The 24,391-nt window shown below is 47.2% G+C and overlaps 1 protein-coding gene across 7 annotated transcripts in view; it reads right to left on the bottom strand.

The window, feature by feature from the left end:
* Positions 1-24,391, bottom strand: part of PTPDC1 (protein tyrosine phosphatase domain containing 1) — a 53,408-nt gene that overhangs the window by 14,637 nt on the left and 14,380 nt on the right. For 3 of the 7 annotated variants that reach the window (XR_004277417.1, XR_004277418.1, XM_032307440.1), the window contains exons 1-4: positions 3,779-6,409; positions 3,155-3,326; positions 1,083-1,163; positions 749-867 (exon numbers count right to left, since the gene is read on the bottom strand). Coding sequence is in view for 5 of the 7 variants with exons in the window: in XM_032307440.1 (XP_032163331.1) it covers positions 749-867; positions 1,083-1,163; positions 3,155-3,326; positions 3,779-4,160 (754 nt within the window). In the remaining 2 variants the exon portion in view is untranslated. Of the gene's footprint in view, positions 1-748; positions 868-1,082; positions 1,164-3,154; positions 3,327-3,778; positions 6,411-16,017; positions 16,106-18,170; positions 18,263-24,391 lie in introns of those variants that run through there. The other 4 variants (XM_032307444.1, XM_032307443.1, XM_032307442.1 and 1 more) reach the window with 4 other exon arrangements.

Genomic DNA, 24,391 nt, shown 5'->3' with positions numbered 1-24,391 from the left:
TGGCCCAAATGACTCAGCTACAGAGAGAAAGCACGGCACTTTGTTCAAGCATGGAAATGCGTTCAAAGGACTGATAAATGGCACAAGGTGGGTACACTCAGACTTCCCACCAGCAGAGACAGAAAGAGCTGGACACACAGTTCTTAAAAACAAGTCGCAAAAGTGGCCAGGGTTGGTCCCTCCCAGCCTGGTTCTGAATGGCACACGTTCGGTGGCTCGGTCCCAGGCTCCCAAGACGGGGACTTCTGGGGCTGCTGCATGAAAAGTCCCCGTGTCCTGCCCAGAATCAGAGCTGGGCAGCAGTGAAAGCACGAGTGAGTCCTGTGTTCCAATCCTGCTGCTGGGTGTACGCTGTGTGACCCGGACTAGTGGGAACTCGCTAAGCGTGCGAGGCCCATGTGTGAAGCAAAAACAGGGACTCCTGGAGGTGGGGGGGCCCGAGCAGCAGGGCCAGTGTCCTGTTATGGTAACTAATGCGGGCATTGTTTCTACGGGGCTCCTCCCGAGATCCCTCTCCCAGGACAAAAGAAATCCTGTACTTTGAGCAGCACCACCCGAGAAGAACGAGAAGAAGGGTGGCATTGTCTAGAATCAGTCAGATCGTCTCCCCTGGAGGGAGCCCGCCGCCCCCACTGTGCCCTCCCAGCCCCCAAAAGTGGTCATTCTATCACCCTGTGATGAAAGAGCTGAGCCGACAAGTCTGGGGGCCCTTCTTGGTACCTCATGGAGGGGAGGTGGAGGGACTTACTGCCAGCCTCCATGAAAGCTTCAGGAAGGTATGTGAAGCCACTGTCTTGTTCCAGAGGGTTCCCACAGCTGGCATGCTCGCCAGGGCGCTGCAGGTTGATGACTGTTTTTATGCCATGACTTACAGGAGAAAAGAAAAAAGTTATCATACTGAGAGCACATGTTTAAAACAATCAAGCATTTTTGGCATTAATAAACATTATTAATCACTCTTAAAACCTCAATTTCCTAACTGAAATAAGCTCTCCACTGCCTATTCGACTATTTGGAGTCAAAAGCAACGGACGAGAAAACAAGAACTGGCTTAGCGAGTGTGTCAACGACATGGCATTTACCTTTGGAACTGCTCAATGAGGCCATACTTCTCGAGGAGCTCTGTGGACGGGCGAGCCATGGCCAGGATATTCTCAGTGACCCTAGGAGGGGGGAGGGGCTGGTGAGACGCACAAAACTTGGAATGTTCCAGTTCTAAAAACTAAGAGAATGTATCAAGTCCCTACTTTTTCTTTGATTTTAACAATTCTAGACACAATTTTCTTATACAGATTCTGGCTTCAATTTTGCATCATGAGGGCTCTAAGGCTCCTGAATCTCTGGGGAAAATTCCAGGATATAAAGTATTCATGGACTCTGGCAGTGTGATTTCAAGGACTCTCATGAGACTCTAGTGGGTATGGTGGAGGAACCTCGTTGGGCACCAAAGGTAATTCTGCCCCTCAGTTACCTATTATGTCAAGTAGGGGTAACGCCTTCCTCACAGGGCTGGCATGAGAATTCAACACAATGTGGGTGTAAGCCTTTAGCACAAATCCTGGCATGTGGTGATGAATAAATGCTGAGTTATTCTAATTCGGCAAAACATATGGGCTTTGGAATCATTTGGGACTGGTTTCAAATATTGGCTTTTCTACTTCTAGCTGGATAGTAGGTTACTTAGTCTCTCTGGACCTCAATTCCTTCATCAACAGATGACATAAACCACGTCTGCTTTCCAGGAGCTTTATGAAGATGACATAATAATTTGACAGTGTCTAGCACAGTGCCTGGCCTGAGGACAAGTGGACAGAGGCCCCCCAACAGACAGCTGCCCCTCCTCAGGAGTCTGGTGAAAGACATGTCAGGCAGTCTGTCAGGAGCTAGGGGTCACATGAGCCTGACGAGTAACAGAGACATCAGCTGAGCAGAGCACAATCCAAAGATATCACGCCCCCCGCTGGGGACTCCCCCAGATTCAGTAGTACTTAGCATAAGATGAGGAGAGAAGTACCACGAAACCATGACAGATGAAAAAGACTCAGATGTTTGGTCAACAATAAACCAAAGATATTATTGTGATCTCAAGCTATATTATACGGAATTTACAGTCTGACCACACCTCAGGCCTAGTGCTTGATTTCGCACAACACTCTTTAGACTAGAATACGATCTATGGGGAATGGCTGGGACCACAGACCCCAACTCTAACACCACGCACAGGCTTCAAGTTAGGTAGGCCGGTCGACAAAAGTCTAGCTTGGAAATGGATTCTTGCTACAGAAAATGATTCACTACTAGAGTTCTTCAAACCATGAATTCTGCTTTGTGGGTTTCCAAGGTGATTTGGGAGGATGCCCAGGTGGTTCAGTCGGTTAAGCCTCTGCCTTCAGCTCAGGCCATGATCTCAGGGTCCTGGGACCGAGCCCCGCATTGAGCCCCACATTGGGCTTCTTGCTCAGTAGGGAGTCTGCTCCTCCCTCTCTGCTCCTCCCCCTGCCCCCACCACTTGTGCCATCTTGAAAAAACAAAACAAACAAAGGTGATTTAGCTTGATTATCAGAATTCATCAGAGATATCACTGCATCAAAAGAGGTCTACTTGACAGTTTACTACGAATAACAAGAAGCAGAAGGATTCACCACAGGAGTCACATCTGTGTCCCACCAACCACGCAGGCACCTTCTGCTGTCTGCTGAGCCAACAACGCGCACGGCTCTCTACTGAGGCACGCGGGCGGTGTATCTGCGGGGAAGCGTGCCCTTTCATACACAAGACGGGAACAAAAAAATGAGGCTGACGTGTACCTGTGTGACGCTGACAAACCACGTATGAGCCTCCTGCCTTCTCAGATTTAGAGCTGAACACATTATTTCTGGTGACTTCTGATATTTAAGAGCTATCTCACCACCATTTCTTTAAGGTACTCTACGTAATCGTTTCACTTAATTAAAAAACCCCTGTGGGTTGGTTTTGTTATTTCCACTTTACAGATGAGGGTCTGAGTACCTGTGTGAGCTCATCAAACCACAAGGCCGGGTGCGGGGTGTGGGGTCCTGGGTGGGACTGCAGCCCCCCACGCTCCCTCCTCCACAGCCACTCCCTGCCGCAGACTCACTGACCACGACGAGTAGACCCCCTTAATGGCACTTACCATGACGAGTAGACCCCCTTAATGGCCTGCTCCTGCTCACTCCAGCGGGCCGGGTTTTCATACTTGCATGCTCTGCCACCACACGCCATGGAGCAGGCCATGTGTCCAGGAATCACATGCCGCAAACGCTCTCCGACTTTTGTATACTTCGGTGTCGGACGTCCTGAATTTCCTAGAACACACAAGGACGGGAGGATTCAAAATTCCACTCTCCGTGTGGAATAATAACATGAGAAACAGCTTCCATATTCTCTCAGGACTGTAGAGGACGAGCTGGTGCTACATTCCCTTCATTTTGTCAGAAATAAAACTCTTTCCTTCTCATCTGAGTGCGTGATCTCTTAATACAGAAAAGGCTTTCATGCACAGTAATCTCTACATGTCATACGGGTGGTGTAGAAGAAGAAACTATAAAAGCACATCTTTTATAGCGAAATGAGTTTTTTCAAAAATTACATTTTCAATGCAAAAGCACAAAACATTCAATCACTTTATCTCCTATTACATGTCCACTGGAGCTCTTAGTACAACAGACAGTAAAAAGTACGATGTAGAATTAACTGTCAACAGCCTGAATTTAAACTCAAAGCTGCGGGAATCTTTAAGGAGGAAAAAAGCTTTTACTTTTTCTCTGGAGGCAAGTTGGGTTTCTTTCGGCACAGCTGACAGAGGCCACTGCCACCATCACCTGGAGGGAGGCCGAGGAGAGCGTCTGGGCGGCCGAGCCGCGCCGGCCCTGCTGCGGGATGGGGTCCGAGGATGAGTGCCGGCGGCCCTGGAAGAAGGCGCTGAGGAAGGGCAGGGCCGAGCACCGCCGGGGCAGGTCCTGCATGGCTGGGCTCCCAGCGGGAAGAGCTGCGGCCGAGGGGATGGCAGCGGCAGCGGCAGCCTGCGAGATCCGACAGCCGTCGGGGATAGGCTGACTTGTTTCCATAGTGACGAACAAAGAAACTACTGATTCCCACTCAGGGCTGTACAGGCGAAATCCCACATGAATGGATTGCATTTTGGACAGATTGTTCAGAGAGGGAGGAGCATGTATTTTAAACAGATTATACTAAATTGCAACTACTCTGTTATGTTTCTCATACACAGCTGAAAGATCTGCCAGCTCAAAGAATGACACGTAACGCACTGTAATGAATTTAGAAAAATGTGTTTATGACACATTCTGTGTCTTTTATACACATGTTGAAAGGTTTCAACTGTTATTCCTTTCATATCTATTCTCTGAACAGTCCGAAAAAACTTCTCTTTCTACTCCTGCCTGGACCAGGGTGGACAGGAAGTGAACTGTAAGGAAGCAGAATGTGTAGCACACCTCATAACAGTATTAAAACACCACTCAGTTCTTCAAAACCAGAGAGTCCCCTATGATTTTCCTGACAGAACTATTCTAAAAAATACTTGGACAGAACACATAAAGACATCTGTAGGGCTGATCCAATCAGAAGACACGGGCTGCCATACTTTTGCCTTCAGAGTGTGAAAACACAGATTCCGGCCGTGCCTCTCACTCAAAGATGCAATTCTGTGCCTTTTGTCACTGCCTGTGCGGGAAACGAAGCTTCAGGAATGTCTTAGTGGAGGCATGTGGAAAAAATGCACTAAGTGTCACATTCTTCTCAGGAGCTGGATGAGGAGGTGGCTGCGACTCGAGGATAAAGGACACAAAGAACAGAAAATCTAACACTGACGTCCGCCTCCGCCCTCGTGAATGTCAGGCTCGCCCCACCCCGTCTCTGTGTCTCCATGTCTCTCTCAGTCTCTCCAAACAGTGTTTCAGCCATGTGCAGACAGAAACAACCTCCTGCCACAGGTACGGCTCGTTTTTGTCTGTTCAGTTTTATTTTAATCATCAGTAACGCTGTAAGCACTTGCCCTTTAAAATGGAATCCCAACTGAACAGGCTCTGTCAGATAAGACAGAGACAGAGAAGCTCATTTGGTGCCTAAATTCCTACCTGAGCCCTGGGGCATGTCCTTGTTCACATACTGTGATGGAAAACAATTTTTTTGACGTTACAATCCAAAAAGCCAAGCTTCCACAGAGCTTCACAGGAGAGAGAGGAGTAGAAGATGCCGCACTGAGGGCAAGCAGGTGCCTGGAGGCCGATGGCCCTGAGTACTCCAACTCAGCGGTCCGCATCTGCTATGTGGGGCAGGAGTTCCAAGCAAGTCTCTGAGCGGGGGCTCATGGGCTGGGAGCCAGGGACCAGGGGCCTGCTGGGACAGTGCCGGTGTGAATGGATTTAATCGAGGTGTGAGACAGTGCAGGAGTGGACAGATGGCAGCCAGGGCGCTAACAAGCTGTCTGAAGCTGGTTCACGCAGCCCGTGGAGAAACCCAGCAGGCGAGCTCCAGTGGAGCTGAGAAGCATGTAAGGCAGCGGCCGGAAAGTCTCCACCAGCGAGTGGGAGATGCCCCACGACTGCAGCTCTAAGGACGTCCACGGCGCAGGGCCCAAGTGGCATTGCTCTCAAAGGCTCCAAGAATTAAAATAAATTTGATGGCAGTCAGCCTTGTGTGCTGATGCTGAGGAAGGGCTGGCTATGTATCATCTCAAGAACAATTTCTGCTGTAGAATCTTAAACACGGGGCTGACCTCCCATACACCTAGAACCACTCCGTGGACTCCATCACTGGACGCTTAGGGACCCCGAGTGCAGGTCTTCAGGGAAGTGGCGCCAAAGGCGGACAGGAGTCTGAAAGGCAGCTGTACCCTCCTTGAGTGCTCGCCCCTCACTCAAGAGTGCGGGGGCACACCTGCTGCTCAAGAGGAGCCCTGTCCACCTGCGGGTATGGGCATGACAGGCAGGATGGACACCTCCTTCCCCCAGCCATGGCAGGACTGTCACCCAGTCTTAGGCTCCAGACTACTCACTGGCAAAATGCCCGAATTGTGGCCAAATCCACCTCTGAAAGCCAGTTTTCACTGATGCTAAGTGGCTTTCCAACAGGGAAGCATGCCTTTAGTCCCACCCCTAAGACGGCACTGACCTCTCTTCCTGCCTCTGTCTGCAGACATGTGGACTTTCTGTGAACATGTCTTCCTGCTTTTCGAAGCAGATGCCACACCTTCCCGTTTGCCCTGCGTCCCACAAGTCTCCTCTAATGGACGCACGAGGACCCTCACGCACAGCGGGCGCACCTGAACTTATGTCCTCGTTCCCTTGCTATTGGACATTTAGGCCATAAACCATGAGCTTATTTAAAAATAAGACATTAGGGGCGCCTGGGTGGCTCAATGGGTTAAAGCCTCTGCCTTCAGGTCAGGTCATGATCCCAGGGTCCTGGGATCGAGCCCCGTGTTGGACTCTCTGCTCAGCAGGGAGTCTGCTTCCTCCTCTCTCTCTCTCTCTCTCCGCCTGCCTCTCTGCCTACTTGTGATCTCTGTCAAATTAAAAAAAAAAATCTTAAAAAAAAAAGACATTAAACATCTCAGAACCTAAATCTTCATATCCAAATTTCTTCTTCAGCAAATTCCTAGGGCTGAGGTGGCTGCAAGCAGAATTTTCAAATCTCATATTTTCATATCGGTGAGTCTTTACAGGTTTCAACAACTATGTACAAAGACGCTAAAAGAGGTAATATTTTAAAAAACTCAACACAGGTTTTTTTCCTGAGTTCATAGAGAAATATAGCATTAAAATAAGGATTGAGAAAAGCTATCGGCAAAAAGCTTTGTTTCAATCTCCCTGACCTCCAAAATCTCACATCTCCTTAGTTTGTGGCCTTCGAAAACCATGTTTTTGTTCACAGAAAGTTGCCAGAAAACAATCATGAAATAACTTTAAAGAGATTATTTTCAAATTCTCAGAAAAGAAGATATTATATTTGTACCAAACTGGTCTTTCTGTATTCGTTAAGAAAGCATATTTGTAGAACAACCTAAAAATCCACTATAAAATTTAAGTTGGGATGAGTTACAGGTTGCTAATGATGAGTTGTTCAGACTCTTACAAATAACATTTTAATACATAAATTACCAGCAGGATAAAAAAAAATAGAGGCCTTCTCTTCAGATAAACAGGAGCCACAATACTATTTTAATTCCTATCTCATGTGATATTGTGATACATAAAATGGAGTGTTCCAGAGTTAGAGTAATTTTGTGAAGGGTCATGCTTTTGCAGACACTTAAAAGGTAGAGTATTTTTTCTGGCAGCTACAGAAAGAACGTCAGTTTCCTAAATTCCTTGTCCCTCCACAGTTATAAGTTTATCTGTGGTCCACACAAATCCACACTACTGCTATCTTCCCACTTACCTGCTAACAACTCAACTGTTTCTCACTCCTCTGACAACACAGTCTTCGAGATACGTAAGAAGACAAATGCCCGCTTTCTCCGTCCCACGAACGCAAACTCATGGGTGCGCTACCCTGCTACTGCGCTTACCCTTCTCACTTCCAAATATATGGTCTCTAAAAAGAAACCAGGCTCCAAGAAAAAGCAGGAAAATAATACAAAGGATAATCCTGGTGACCAAAACTATACGCCCCAAGCTGCTGTCACCAACAACACACAAAGGGCCCCTGGAAGCACAAAGGAGGAGGGCACTGTGCTCCGGCTTCCATGCCCTGACACCTTCATGGCCACTGGCCTGACTGCAGGCAGCAATCGGACCTTCCCCAATTCAAAATCATGTTTAAGGATCCAAGGGATTCCCTGGTCACTGCAAGCGTGAGACTGTCTACCCTTGTGGTAAGTGCAGCAAGCAACAAAGAAACCCACTGAGAGGACCCCACCAGCTCGGTCTTTTCCTCCTTAAGCCCCACACACGGTGGTAAGAGCAGATGTAGAACTCCAAGCACCGGTCATTTCTGCTTAGACTCAAGATTTTGAAAAGGGATGGGAACTTTCTATTTGAACAAACTCAGGTGACCGTGACCATGGGCCCAAGAGTGCAGAGGGAGCTGGAGGTCCACCTGGCCTCAACCCTAAGTCACCAGAGGAGTCCCTTCCAGGAGCAGCTTCTGCTTGCCACTGATTGTGACAGGAGTTCATTTCATGCAAGGCCACCAACCACTCCGTTGCTGGATGGCTCAACGCGTTAGTCAGAGCCCCTTGCTCTGTAGACACTGGCTCTTCTTTCCTCCGAAAACTAAACCAAAGCATCTCTTTGACTTTGCAAGATCTTCAAATATCTGATGACAGAACTTCTCCACAACTCGCCCTACTTGGGCTATAGCTTCTTCTTCTTCTTCTTCTTTTGTTTTTTTTTAAGATTTTATTTTTATTTATTTGACAGAGAGAGAGAGATCACAAGTAGGCAGAGAGGCAGGCAGAGAGTGGGGGAAGGAGGCTCCCCGCTGAGCAGAGAGTCGGATGCGGGGCTCAATCCCAGGACCCTGGGATCATGACCTGAGCCGAAGGCAGAGGCTTTAACCCACTGAGCCACCCAGGAGCCCCTGGGCTATAGCTTCTTAACTGTCCAAGCGTTCCTGCATACACCATTGTCTCCATGCCCCTCACCGCAGCCCCTGCTTCAGAGAGCCCTTGGTCCCCCTTCACAGCAACACCTCTGAACAGCGACGGCAGTGGCCACTGGCACCTCACCTGTCTCGGCCCAACCCGTGTCCTTGCCTCCATCACCCACCGGCAACTGCTCCACGATCTCTGATGGCCTCCGGAGAGTTTCTGTCTTGGTGGACCACTTAGCAGCATGCAATGTGGTTAGACAATTTGGTTTAGTTTAAAAAAATTTTTGGAAAAGAATTTACCCTCTATTTTGAAGCTATCTCAAACTTACAGAAAAAGATATTTTTTCTTGAACCATCCGAGAATAAGATGCAGACACGCTGCCCTGTTAACTTCAAATAATTTAACATTTATTTCCCATAAAGACATCCTCTAGACTCCCCCAAATCAGAAGACGATGGCTGATACGTGACCAGTCTCCTCTGTCCCTCAGCCCTCGCTCGAGCTTCCCTGATGGTCTCAGAGCTCCTCATGGTGAATCGTGCCACACCGTCAGAGCCACATGTTGTACTGGGTGCCCCGTGTCTCACTCATTCACTCCAGAGCAAGCTCTTCGGTCTTCCCTGGACTCCCGAAGGGTGCAGGCCCGTTATTTTGCAGAATGTATCTGTTTCCGCATGATGAGACCCAAGAAGCCCAGGTGTTCGTGGCCGAATGGCCCCGGGGAAGGAAGTCTGGGAACCAGGTGTGCTCGTGGCTCTGAGCACGCTGCTGCCGGGAGCCCTCCTCAGCAGGCACTGCTAAAGGACACGTGCACCGTAGACACGCACACGCACATTCCACATGTTCACGTCCATGTTTATTTCTACACGCACGCATATACATACAAACAGAAAACCAAGAGTTCACCCTACACTACCAATTCCAACCCAACAAACACGGGCCCCCCATCTTTTTGTAATGGTGAGAACCCTGCTACCGTCACCTTTAACTGGGCCCCTCTATGTGACTGATGTCCCCACACTGCTGTTGCCCCCTCCTCCATATGGATTCCCTTCCAATGTGGGCTCTAACAGCCCAGCCAGGCTGCTGTTGCCACGACCTGTGTGGATGCCCTGCCTGTGTTCCGATACCCTGAGGGCTCTAACACCCGAGTGGGGCCAGCCTTGCACACCCACCGTCCCGTGCGGCCTCATGACGGCTGTCCCGCTCACTCTGCCGGCCTCCAGCACTGTAGCCTCGCTCACCCACTGGTGTGGGTGCCTACTTCCTGTGGCCCTGCCCGTGGCCTGGGACTGACTTGTTCAGGAAAGAAAGGGAAAAGAAAAAGATGAGAAAGCGCCTTCCTTTTCCCTTTTGTTAATTGTGGTAAAATATATATGATTTAAAATAGGCCATTTTAGCCAAGTTTAAGTGTACAGTACTTTAACTGGCATTATGAGTACATCCCCACCGTCCATCTCCAGAACTTTTTCATCTTCCTAAACCCAAACTCTGGCCCCATTAAATACTAACTCTCCATCTCTCCCCGACCCAGTACCTGGCACCCACTCCTTCACTTTCTGTCCCTATGAATCTGACCGTTTGGGTCCCTCACAGACGTGGGCTCATGTAGTATTTATCCTTTTGTGTCTGGCTGATCTCACTCGGCGTAGTGTCCTCAAGGTCCCACCACGCTGAAGCAGGCGTCCGGCTTCTTTGAGCTGAATCCTAACCACTGCACGTATGTGCCCGCCTCTGTGCACTGGTTCCCACTTTTGGCTATTGCGAATGGTGCTATGAATGTGGGTGCACAGACACTGGCGTGAGTCCCCACTTTCTGTCCTACGGTATATACCCAGAAGTAGAACCGCTGGGTCATGGAGTAATTATTTTTTTGTTTTCTTTTTTTCTTTCTTTCTTTTTTTTTTTTTAAGATTTTATTTATTTGTCAGCAAGGGTGGGGAGAGAGAGCAGAACCAGGGGAAGAGGCAGGCAGAGGGAGAAACAGGCTTCCTGCGCAGCAAGGAGCCCAACACGGGGCTTGATCCCAGGATCCTGGGATGACTGGAACTAAAGGCAGACATTTAACCGACTGAGCCACCCAGGCATCCCCGGAGTAATTCTTTATTAAATTTTTTGAGAAACTGCCATATTGTTTTCCACAGTGGCTGCACCATTTATGCCAAGCAACATACTAGGACTCTGGTTTCTCCACCTACTTCCCAACATTGTTCTTTCTGGTCTGGTTGTTTGGTAACAGCCATCCAAACGGGTAGGCAGTGGAATCTTATCGTGGTTTTGGTCTGCATGTCTACAATGGTTAAAATAAGCTTCTCAGGTCCATATTGGACCTCTCTGGGTCCTTTCAGAGAAGCATCTACTCCGGTCATTTCTGGATCAGGTTGTGTTTGCTCACTGAGTTCTAGGATTGTCTTTATATTCTGGAAATTAGCCCCTAATTAGATGGATATGTGACTTGCAAACAGTCATTCCCATTCTGCAGAACGACTTTCCTTTCTGCTGATGGCATCTCTTGATGCAGAAAAGTTTTAAATTTTGATGAAGTCTGATTTATCTCTTTCTTTCTTGTGTTGATTGTACTTTTGCTGTCACAGTACTTGTTAGGGGCCCGACTCACAGGCAGAAATGGGTCCGGCAATAAAAGGGCAACAGGAGGGCTCCTTGTATCAACAGTGCGGTTGCATATCCTTTTTTTCTAAAGACAGGGTGCGAGAATGTCTGAGTGATGAGCGAGCAGGGGCAGGGGCAGGGGCAGGGGGAGAGGGAGAGAGAACTGCAAGCAGGTTCCACGCCCGGCACAGAGCCCGACATGGGGTTCGATCCCATGACCTGAGCTGAAGCCAAGAATCAGACACGTAACTGACTGGGCCCCCCAAAGTGCTGTCCTGTATCTTCACTGAAATAACATCGACATCCTGGCTGTGATATGGCACTAGAGCATCTGCAAGATGTTACTAGTCGTGGGAACTGAGTGAAGGGTCCTTACTATGACTGACAATTGCATGTGACTGTACCATTATCTCAAAATTTTAATTAAAAGTGTATACATAGTCAAAACAAAAACAGCTCTGAGGCAGGCCTAAGTGAGGGCCATGTACCAGAGGGCAGCCCCAACACAAGGAAGGTAACTACAGGCGACCCTTGTGCGATTCAGGTGTGAACTGCACATGTCCACCTATACGCACGTCTATGGGTAAATACAGTGCAGTGTCGTAAATGTATTTTCTCTTCCCTGTGATTTCCTTAATATTTTTTCTCCACTTTATTATAAAAATACAGTATGTGATACACAAAATGTGTGTTAATCAGTGGTTATCAGTAAGGCTCCCAGTCAGCAGGCAGCTGTTAGTAGGTAAGTTCTTGGGCCGCCAGAAGCTATCTGTGGCTTTGCATCCGCGCTGCAGTCAGTGCTCCCCACCCCCATGTGCCCAAGGGTCAACCGCCGCAGAGTATGGCACGCGGCCTGGCGGGCTGCAGACTGTGCGGGCGAGCTGAGGCAAGCCATGGCAGGCCATCCAGGGCTGGGAGACTGCTCAAGAGAAGGAGGCCTGAGGAAAGAAGGAAGCTGGGGCTAATGACAATGAGGTTTCTCATTCCTGAAGAAGGGAGTTATAAACTTACTAATGGGAAAGGCTAGGACGATGGTGTAGTGTCGGAAGAGAATGGGAAGTACCAGAACGAACTCAGAGTTTCCACCACATGCAAACAAATACACATGTAAAAGCAGGCAGACATCTGTGTACACTCACCAACACACACTTCCTAGCCCTGTCCCCCAGGGAGCACGGCCAACTACAACGTCCTTGCAGCAGTGAGCAAATTTGGGGTTTCCCCACTGAAAGGACCAGAGCTCCTTGCAGATAGAGGTGACTTCAGGGCTAGGACAGGGAAAGGACAGGGAGCTGGGCCAGGAAGCAGGCACGCAGAGACGGCTCTGCCGGGAGGGGCTCTTCCGGGCCAAGTGTGGTACAGCTGAACATGAAAACAAACGACAGTAACTGATCCATTTCCCTGACCAGAACACAAATCCACACTGCAATGGAGAAACAACCGGACCCAGAAAGGGGAGGACAAAGTTCCTCCCTACAGGAAAGTGCCGGCTGAGACACACAGAAGCAATGCCAGAATCAGGAACGCCCCACTTCATGATCTACCATCAGGATGGTTAATTCAGGAGGAGCCTCAAAGCGCCGAGCAAGAGCTGGACAAAGCGGGGTGGTGACACTCTCCAAGACCTTGCCACAAAATAGGAGCTGTGAGCGAAAAAGCACGATTCCTAACGCATAAATCTCAGCAGACGCCACTGTTCTGAGTGATCAAACTTAACACCTCCAGGGACCATCTGGGTCTCCCGATGGGATGCAGCGAGATCACTTCTGGGATGTTTCTGCCAAAAATGTATGATCTTAATGTTACTACAGTGTAAGAGCCGACAAACGCCAAGTGAGCAACATACCGCAACAGAACTGGCCTGGAATTTTCCTGAAGGTCCAGAGAGAACCAGCAGCATCCGATCACTGCAAGGAACTGAAAACACATGACAAGTGTCCTGTTGCTATTAAAGGATATTATTGGGACAGTTTATAAAACTTGAATGAGGGTCTCTGGGTAAACAGTATATGGGAAATTTTTTTATGCTTTTCTGTGAGTTTGAAATTATTTCAAAAGAACTAACGTCACAAGAGAGACAACCAGACACCACGGGCATTCTGATGGAAGAATACAGACCTTTCATCAAATATGGTTGTAAGTAAAGAAAACTTGATTAGACTCTTGTAAGTGAAGAAAACTTGATTAGACTCTATGTCCCTCTGCCAGTTCAGTTTATAGGAAACAACGTGTGAATATAATCAACAAAATACAGATTGTGGCAAACTCCATAGGGCAAAAAAACCCTGGTTTCTTTAACAAATAAATTAAAGGAAAGAGTGAGAAACCCTCATGCAAGAGAGATGTCAGATACATACCAACCAATTCTAAAATACTGACTTCTATTGGGGTCTGATGTGAACAAAAACACACACATCTATGAGAGAGAAATTTGCGCAATGTTTAGATACTGATAATGCTGAGCAAGTGTTAAATTTTTAAAATTATGGTAATGGTGATATGGTTAAGGAATGAAATGAAGTAATAGGAAGTCGGGAAAGGAGGGGAGGAAGTGAGTGAGCAGAAATGTTAAAGCTGGGAGACGGCACATGGGAGGGAAGGGGACCTCGGTGGCAGGGTGGCACCTCCATGGGGGATGGCACCCACGTGTGGGGGTGGTACCTCCAAAAAGATCAGGACCTCCACATATAGTATTCTATATAGTTTCATGAATGTTTGAAATTCTGCCTCCCCGCAATATTTTTTTCGAAAAGTAGAACCAAGATTTAAATCTAGGTTTGTCTCATTCCAAAGATAGTTCCTGCTGAGTTTTCCACTTTCCTTTACAAATAATTTAAAAACTTTACTTACATATCCCCTAATTTCCCCATGATTCATTAGCCAATAATAACAAAATACTTCCCATCCCAATGTTAACCCAATAGAGTATAACTGACTACCTTTATAGAGGAGACTCACTCTAAAAAAGTTAGATGCAGGGGTGCCTGGGTGGCTCAGTGGGTTAAGCCTCTGCCTTCAGCTCAGGTCATGATCCTGGGCTCCTGGGATCCAGCCCTGCATTGGGCTCTCTGCTAGGCGGGGAGCTTGCTCCTCCCCCCGCCCCCCCCCCCCCCCCCGCCTGTCTGCCTACTTGTGATTTGTCTGTCAAATAAACAAATAAAATATTTTAAAAAAAAAGTTAGATGTAAAGTTTCTTATTTTTTCAGATTTTTCCTAATTAAAAATTTGCTACATGAATACAATGGGAAAAATTTCAATGACAAAGACGGTTTTAGGAAAGGTAAAACGGCTCAGTGAGAGGACCGCACCCAGGCCGTACAGCCCTCCCTGGGCATCTGGAAGCGTGTCAGGCTCGCTGGCGGTCACTGCAGTCTGGGGCACGACTGGATGCCATAGGGGGATGCAGGGATGCTGTCTGCTGCACCCGGCGCTCTCCTGTACACTGAAGACTTCCCTGCTTCAGAAGCCAAGAGAATCCCTGGTGGGAAACCCCGGCTAAGAGGGGACATTTCAACAGAAGAAGGGAGAGGCGGAAAGGTTTGTCTGACTGTTAGGCTCGCTAGCTGGAGAGTCCCTTAGGAGAAAACACATCACTCTACCAAGGAAGCAGCAAGTCGGCACTGTTCCTGCACTGGTTTTAGACAGTGCTTCCTTCTCAAACCACGGAAGCTGACACACAGACGCTGTCCACAAAAGGCAGTCAACAGCCGCCCTGGTGCCCCCAGAGTCAGGCACAGCAGGGACAGATGAAGGAGGACCTGCGAGGACCTGGCATTTGGGCAAGGTCTCAGGAGACACTCCTTTTCCTGGTAAAACGACAGCTCCCCCTGGTGGCGTGGCTGGATTTTTTTTTTTTTTTTTTTTTTTAAAGATTTTATTTATTTGTCAGAGAGAGAGAGGGAGCGAGAGCGAGCACAGGCAGACAGAGTGGCAGCAGAGACAGAGGGAGAAGCAGGCTCCCTGCCGAGCAAGGAGCCCGATGTGGGACTCGAACCCAGGACGCTGGGATCATGACCTGAGCCGAAGGCAGCTGCTTAACCAACTGAGCCACCCAGGCGTCCCTCGTGGCTGGATTTTTACAAGAGCACAAGCCACCCAGTGCCAGTTACTATCTTCAGATCCTCACATCATCTAATGCCACTTCGGGGGTCAGTCCGTCAAAGTTCCCTGCACAGGAACACTGAAGTGAACAGCGAAAACCTAGAGGAGGCAGCAGGAAAATCATGCAAAGGGCACTGCCAAGAAAAATGACTCAACATCTGGCTCACTGCTGGTGGGTGGTAGCAGCAGGACAAGCGGGGCCAACGTGGCAGGAAGTCAGGGTGTGCCCCCAGTTTAGCACCTGTGGCAGCGCGAAGGAGTGAGGGCACGTGTGGCAGCAAGAGCCCCAGTCAGCACCCTCCCTTCCCGGGGCTACCATGAAAAGACCAAAACCCCGGGATGGGGCAGAGGAGAGAAAACAGACCGGGAGGCACAGGGTTCCACGCCTCTGAACGGGCGTCTAGTGACATTTGCGAGGAAGGAGAGAGGAAAGAAAGGAAAGCGTGACTCACAAGGAGGTGCTGGATGACAGGAACAGATCATTTCAGTCTGAGAGGACGATGCAGGAGACACTGCAACATTCCTTCTCAAGAGACCCGTTATTCCAGATTTTGAAAAGGAATTCCAACAGGTCAAAACAGGGAGGCAGAAATAAACAAAAGCCATAAACAGCAGCTGCACTTGGGTTCCCAGTATAAGGCCTCGAGCCTTCTGTCATGTCTACTCACACCATTGTATTAGATGGCGCTTTGCACAAAGAGGCAACAAGTGTGTCAAAGCACTCTCACCTTTCATGTTTGCAGCATATGCACTGCTACTCACTAAAGTGGAATACGGTTCTTCATTTCCAGGTACGATTCCTGCAGGCATGGTAGTCTGTTGGGGAAAAAAAAAAAAGAGTAGCTTCTGAGAGTTTGCCTACGGGATGTTCATTTACGAACACACACACACACACACACGGTGGAGTACTATCCAGCCATTAAAAAGAATGCGATCTTGTGCCGAAATTAAGAAACAAAGAGCAAAGAAAAAGAGAGAGACAAACCAAGAAACAGTCTCTTAACTACAGACATCATGCTGGTGGTACCGAGGGGACATGGGGGAGGGATGGGGAAACAGGTGATGGGGAGTAAGGACTGCCCTTGTCATGATGAGCACTGGGTGATGCATGGAAGTGTTGAATCACTGTATTGTACACTTGAAACTAATATAACACTGTGTGTTAACTATTGGAATTAAAATTTAAAACTTACTAGGGCACCTGGTGGCTCAGTCAGTTAAGTATCTGCCTTTAGCTCAGGTCATGATCACAGTCAGGGTCCTGGGATCGAGTCCCACATCAGGCTTATTGCTCAGTGGGGAGCCTGCTTCTGCCTGCCACTCCCCCTGCTTGTTCTCTCTTTGACAAATAAATAAAATCTTAAAAAAAAAAAAAAGAGGGGCACCTAGGTGGCTCAGTGGGTTAAGCCTCTGCCTTCGGGCTCAGGTCATGATCTCGGGGTTCTTGGATGGAGCCCCGCATCGGGCTCTCTGCTCAGCGGGGAGCCTGCTTCCCCACCTTCTCTCTGCCTGCCTCTCTGCCTACTTGTGATCTCTCTCTCTCTGTGTCAAATAAATAAATAAAATCTTTTTAAAAATAAAATAAAAATAAAAAAATATATATTTTTTTTAAAAAGGAGAGTTTCTCCAAAGTAACATGTAAATCCCAATTTAATAATTTAATAATAGATAAATGCTATCCCTTTGTTGCAGGCTGACAGTATTGCTAAAACATAATAGTTAATCTACAAAATTAAAGATGGCCCATCTTCAAAGAGTATCATATGTAGAGGAGCCTGGGTGGCTCAGTGGGTTAAACCTCTGCCTTCGGCTCAGGTCATGATCTCAGGGTCCTGAGATCCAGCCCCACATCAGGCTCTCTGCTCAGCAGGGAGCCCGCTTCCCTCTCTTTCTCCCTCTGCCTGCCGCTCTGCCTGCTTGTGATCTCTCTCTCTCTCTGTCAAATAAATAAATAAAATATTAAATAAAAAATCATATGTATCCAAATGTGACTATACTACTATAAAAGTCATCTTAAAAATAGTAAAAGCTATGTTTATTTGTAAAGCATTTACATTTGTATTGTTTAAATATTAAATTTTAATTTAATAAAATAACACGAATACATGCTTTTTATGAAACAGTAATTCTTCTACACTAAGAAAAGCAGTGGAAAAATGGATTTTTCTTTAATGGTCTAATTACCTGAGAGTTAATATATGCTTAGAGTTAAACTATTCATTTTCAAAGATCTGTGACATCTCATAAACATCGGTTTGGGAAACGGGACTTCCAGACCTTTCAAAGTCTCCGAGTTAAAACAACTCGAAAGCATCAGTGCGGGCTCCTCTTCCTACTCCTTGCAGGTGTCACCACCGGCTTTGATCTAAACAGTGTCGCAGCCCCCCAGCTCCGCTGCCCGACACAGTAAACAGCCCTCCGCTTTGACCAAGCGCCAGTCCCCACTCCTGTCCCACGGCCCGTTCCAGCTTCCTCCAGGAAACCCCCACTCTTCAGCCAGCAGACCTCGACCACTGACTCTCTCCCTTGTCTCCTCAGACTAACTCTGCGGCCAGTGTGGCACGGCAGCTCGACAGCAGCCTTCCCTGTAAGCTGATTTAGTCCCATCACTAACGGGACATCTTTCCGAGGCTTCTACCTGCCTCTCTGCGGACCACGAGGCCTTTCTTCTCTGGCTGGTGGGAACATGAGCCACTTCCACCCCTCTGAGAGCCCTGAGAATGGGACTGTCCACTCTTCCCTGCGTCTGTCCCCGGCCTTGGGTAGTGTGCACAGACCAGCCCTCAGTCAAACTCCAAGGCCGGCGGAGACTGCAGGCCCTCCGCGTGCGTCCACGGCCCTCCCGGTGCCACCCTCTTCTCCCCGGTGCCCTTCATCTCACCCTGGCTCTCGGCGCATCTGAGGCTCCTTCTAGGTGTCCTCCCACGCGGCAGTGCAAACTGCTTCCAGGGAGGCAGACAGTGCAGTCCGGGGCTCACCATGTCTCTTCTCTCCTCTCAGGGATCACTGTCCTAAGTTGCCTGCTTTCCACTGTGCAAAACCCCATTTTCATATATTTTATCTGGTTTTCTAGTTGTTTAAGGCGAAAGTGTAACCCTGGTCTCTGTGATTTCCCTGTGGTTGGAAGCAGAACCCCCCTGGCCTTCTCTGCATAACTGGCATCCACAGGAAGTCTGCAAGTGTTCTCTGCGCATTGACTCTGCGAAAAGCAGGGATGTGTCGCCCAGCTCTGGGTAACGGACCGAGTACACGTGGTTCCGCTAGGCTACAGCCGTATCGTACAGTCAGAAGTTCTGCGTTTAAACCTTGACTCTGTTCATTGCCAGCCGTATGAACCATTTTGAGCTTCAATTTTCTTTTCTGTAAAATGAGGATTATCGTATCCTTCTCAGCTTCTTGTGAGGATAAAGAACAATTGCGTGTGTATTTCTAGCACAATGTCTGGCATACACGTATCCAATATATTACTGTTATTTTAATTTGCAAACCAGCATCAGAGTATTTTGTAAGACTGTAAAGTAGTCCCTTGACTACCCAGAAAACAGTCCTGCTGATAGTTAGTAATGGCTGACTTTCTCGGGAAGATTTACGAAACATCAGCTTCATTCACAACTGGCTGCATTTCGTGTGCCTGCTTGCAGAGTCAGGAGAAACGGGGTTCGGACAGTGATCCTGTGATTTCACTGCACGGTCATCTTTAATTTCATTTCCTGCTGCTAATGACAGATATTTTGCTCGCTCTATCCTACAATTTGCTTTCATCCCAAGATGTTCCTCAAAATGACTCAACATTTAGGATTAATCACAGGCTCACTAATTAGTACCCAATACTTAAAACTCAGAACAGGAATGGACGATCACTCATACTGTAGAGTCATCACGAAGTAAGAGTCTGACCAAAAGAATGTTCTCCTTCATAAAAAAGCCATTTCACACGAGAGACAGGCTCTGCAGTGACCTGAAGAGTTCTGAGGACACTGCCTTCCCTTCCCCCTTCCAGACAAGAAGCCTGCACGTGTACTTTTGGGCGTAGCGGGTGGGGACCGTGCTAGACGTGCCTGCAGGGAGGCCCTCCTTCCGCGGTGTGCAGATCACTGCGCTCCGCGGCCATCGGGCTCAAGATGTCTGAGTGGGACATCTGGGAAGGAGTCAACCTGCCCTCCACCTCCTCCCGCTGCAAGAGGCCCTCTGCCCACATTAAAGATACAGGCCAACGGGATTGCTTTTTACATGGCAATCGTGGTAGAAGAATTTGAGGTTGAAAAATTTAAGTTTGTGTGGGAAAAATAGAGATCTCCAAGTATGTGAGTGAACTTACGAAAGCTATATACTTTTATGTCCACAAATAATACATTAATAATAACTAAAACACATAAGCTTACTCCATGCCAGGCAGTGTTCCAAGTCCCTTCTTTGCCTTACTCAATCCTCACCACACCGCCGTGTGCGGAGTACTACTATTATTCCAATTAAAAAAGAAAACAGACAGTGTATTTTTAGAGCAGTTTTAGGTTCATAGCAAAACTAAGTGGAAAGTACAGAGGATTCCTCTGTACCCTTTGTCCCACCCCAACACGCACAGACCCCCTCACCATCAAGCCCCGCACCCGCCAGCACACTGGACACAGCGGATGAGCCCACGCAGACACATTCGTCATCACCCACAGTCCGCAGTTCACCTTAGGGAGCACTCTTGGTGCTGGAACTCTATGGGATGTGGATAAATGTATAAGGACATGCACCTGCCATCACAGGATCACACAGAGAATTTCTGCTGCTCAGTCACCCCCTTCTCTGTCCCAAGCCAACAACTCCTGATCTGTTCACTGTCTCCACAGATTGGCCTTTTCCAGAATGTCAAATTAGTGGCATCATGGCATGTCACCTTTTCAGATTAGCACCTTTCACTTAGTGATATGTATTTAAGGTTTCTACACATCTTCATGGCCTGGCAGTCAATTTCTTCTTAGTGCTGGATAATAGTCTATTATCTAGAGGAATCACAGTTTAGTTACCAGTCACTTGCTGAAAGACATCAAACTTGCTTCCAAGGCTTTGCAGTTGTGAATGAAGCTGCCGTGCATACTCACGCGCGGGTGTCGTGTGCATAGGTCTTTCAGCTCTTACGGGAACACCACGGAGTATGACTGCTGAACCATGTGCTAAAAATGTGGTTAGTTTCATACATTATTCCTATTTTATGGATTAGAAAATGAAGGCAAAGAGAAGTTAGATAATTTGCCTACAGTCACACAGCTGTTAGATAGCAAAGCTGGGCTCTGAATTCACACCATTCACTCCGGAATCTGTGCTCTCCACCACCACACACACAGCCTCTCAACAGGAAAGACTCAAACTGGAGAAAAGAAATTTCAGTATCACTGTATGCATTTTAACTCTGCTACATGATAATTCCTTAGCTTGCAAGAAACTTTCCAAGCCTCTCTATCCACAGCAAGATTTTCAAATTTGTTCTGCTTTGTGCACTTTGTTAATCCTTTATCCAAATCTTAAGTCACTGCTGCCCCAAAGACAAGAGTCAAGAACAAACCTCCTTTACACATTTTGGCCTCCTCCTTCTCCTAACAGAAAATGCAGCTGGTCCGACTGTATGGTCATGAATCCACACACGCATGGACAGAGCAGTTGGCACTTACCAGCTCTACGACCTTAAGCACATTTGCCAACATCTCCAAGCCTCACATCTGCCCACAGTCATTGCAAAGGTGACCTGCAAGCCCGCGCACAGACTCATTCTGGGCCTGACCGTAATGGAATTCAGTCCCTCCTCAACAGAGCAGCCAGAGTGTCCTTGTTAACTGCAGCCAGGTCATGCTCCCCGTCTCTTCAAAACCCATCTAGCCACCCTGTTTCTAATTCAAACCAGCTCCCCTTCCCTGTTTCATTGTGCCCCTCAGGACTTTTGAAGAAAACACACCTAACATGGCACATAATTTACTGATTTATCCCTTTTATTGTCTGCCTTCCATGACCAGAATGTCAGCTCCAGGAAGGCATAGAGTTTTGTCTACTTTGTCAGCTTCTGTATAAAACAGGGCCTGGCACACGGCAGGTCCTCAGTAAAAAGGTGCGGAAGGAATACACAAATTCCTGTTCAGTCACAGGCAGCTGCCGCTACCACCCCCACTGTTTAATCTCACCCAACCTCAGCCTTTTCATCTGCAAAGGGGAAGCAGTAAGCATGCCTTCCCTATGTCAAGGCTCTTGCTGAGACCACGGAATGACACGACGGCACCACCATGTGAAGGCAAGGAGTGGTACGTTCCTTATCTTAATGTTTCTGATCATATGTGTATCTCCAACTTCTTGCAGGTCTTCAACCTGACAGATGTGTGCTCCTTCTAATTCATTGAGAGGTGGGTCTGTTTAATTTCAACTCTGCCCAGATTTTCTCTGCTTTAGGATGGCTTCCCTAATACCAATTATCCATTCTCTTACATCCCCTTATCATGTAGGGCTGACTAAAGATTTACCTAGTGGCTCGGGTGTTATAAAACCTAGCTTCCTGATAAAACACTAGTTTTTTGTCCTTAAGGAATCTTTACGATTCCACATGTAATAAAAAAACAGGGGCTCCTGGGTGGTTAAAGCCTCTGCCTTCGGCTCAGGTCATGATCTCAGGGTCCTGGGATCGAGTCCCGCATTGGGCTCTCTGCTCAGCGGGGAGCCTGCTTCCTCCTCTCTCTCTGCCTGCCTCTCTGCCTGCTTGTGATCTCTGTCTGTCAAATACATAAATAAAATCTTTAAAAAAAATAATAAAAACAATAAACAAACAAAAAGCCCAATTTTTCTTTTTTAAAAATTTCTTTTTTCTTTTTTTAAGATTTTATTTATTTACTTGAGAGAAAGAGTAAGCCGGAGAGCATATGAGCAGGGGCAGAGGGAGAGGAAGAAGCTAACACCCCTCCTGAGCAGGGACCCGACACAGGGCTCGACCCCAGGACCCTGGGACCAAGAACTAAGCTGAAGGCAGATGCTTAACCAACTGATCCACCCAGGCAAACCCCCCTCCCCCCGCAAATATCTTTTAAATGGAAACATCCTCCCTTCTGAATCTGCACCTCAAAAATAAATGAGGAAACTAGATAAAATTCTTTTCCTCCTGAAATCACCCCTGGGGGCAGGCAGGCAATATTTTTTAAAAATGCTTTTTCTTTCTTGACATCACTCCAGCCTTTCTAGCAAGCTAAGTCCTCACAGAAAGGACTAAGGGCTGCCTTCAATATACTGATGTCTGACAGTTTGCTATGAACTTCACCCGCTTCTGTGATCTCACACCTTGAATGCACCTCAGGGAAGGCCCCTGGGCTCTCAGGAGACTCATCACAGATCAGGGAAAAACAACACCAGAGCAGGATCTTCTTTTTCATCATTTAGAGAAACTGTGCTGTTTGGTTCAGAGTCTTCAGAAAACACATTATGATAGAACAAATGGGTGAAATGTTAACAGTAGGTGTAGCAGATTTTCGCAAGCAAGGTTTCCACCATCCCTGTGTTCTCCCCACAGCCACCGAGGCTCATTCCTACAGGTCTGAACCCACCCCACATCAGTGTCACCACCACAGATCCTTCGAACTCATCAAGATGTCAACAGTTACTGATTCAACACCCATCAAAAGGGTTTTCTTAAAAAACCAGACTGCTGGGCCTTACTCACAGAATTTCCACTTAGTAGGTCTAGGTGGGGCTGAGAATCTGCATTTCTACCTGGTTTCCAGTGAAGCTTTGAGAACTGCTGTATTAGGCAAGCCATTCGCATTTAACTAACAGCCAATGTTCATACAGGTCACTGTGAAGGTGTGTCTCCTGGGTTCTCTTCAGCTGGCAAATAATAAAACCTGCCTTTTACAATTCCTTAGTCGATCCTCACAAAATCCCAGAATGCATTAAGAAGCCCCACATCATCAATCAAACCTAGAAAAAGCTTCATATTCCTGGGTGAGTCCTGGGTATTAATGTTGCTCCCCAAATCCTATTTTGGACCAAGTGATCACCTGGAATCAGGTCACTGCTCTGCAGGTGGGATCAGCAGGAAGAAAGACTCCCTACAGCAGCCACTTTTGGGTCAAGCACCAGATACCACACCATTTTGGACAGCATAATTTGGAATCTCAACCAACAAATATTTGTTAATTATTCCTTTTACTAAGTATATAAATATTGTGGATACATAATTATGTTCACATTTAAATACATTTCTATGACATATTATTTAAAAAATTTTTTCAATTAAAGGTAGTTCAAGTTCTTTTATAGGCATCATTAAAATGATTCTGAAATTCCTATGGAGAGGGGAAAGACCTAGAACGGCCAACAGGATACTTAAGGAGAACAAAGCTGGAGGACTGACACTAACCAACTTCAAGACTTACTACAAAACTACAGTAACCAAGTGTAGAATTGGCCAAAGCACAAAAATATAGGTTTGTAGAACAGAGAGCCCAGAAATAAACCCGCATAAACAAAGTCAAATGATCAAAGACAAAAGCAACACAATGGAGCAAAGACAGTCTCTTCAACAAATGGTGCTGGAACAACTAGACACCCACATAAAAAATAAACTAGACACAGACCTTACGCTCTTGATGAAAATTAACTCAAATGGATGGCAGACTTAACCATAAAATGTAAGACTGCAAATCTCCTAGAAGGTAACCCAGGAGAAACCGTGATGACCCTGGGTGTAGTGATGCCCATTTAGATACAACACCAAAGGCACAACCTATGAAGAAAATAATTAATAAGCTGGACTTGATTTAAAAATTCTGCTCTGCAAAGACAATGTCAAGAGAATGAGAAGATAAGCCAGAGACTGGGAGAAAATATTTGCAAAAGACAAATCTGATAATGACTTGTTATCCAAAATATACAAAAAAACCCTCTTAAAATTCAACAGTAAGAGAACAAACAACCTAATTGCAGAAATGGGCCCAAGACCGTAACAGACACCTCACCAAAGAAGATATACAGATGGAAAATAAGCATGTGGAAAGATGCTTCACATAATATGCCACCAAGATGCAAATGAAAACACTGAGATACAGCTTCACACCTACTGGAACAACAAAACTGTGGAGCAAA

Source organism: Mustela erminea, chromosome 12, assembly GCF_009829155.1.
Source record: "Mustela erminea isolate mMusErm1 chromosome 12, mMusErm1.Pri, whole genome shotgun sequence".
Taxonomy (NCBI): Eukaryota; Metazoa; Chordata; class Mammalia; order Carnivora; family Mustelidae; genus Mustela; species Mustela erminea.
The sequence above is the reverse complement of the archived record's forward strand: the minus strand, read 5'-3'. Positions and strand labels throughout refer to the sequence as shown.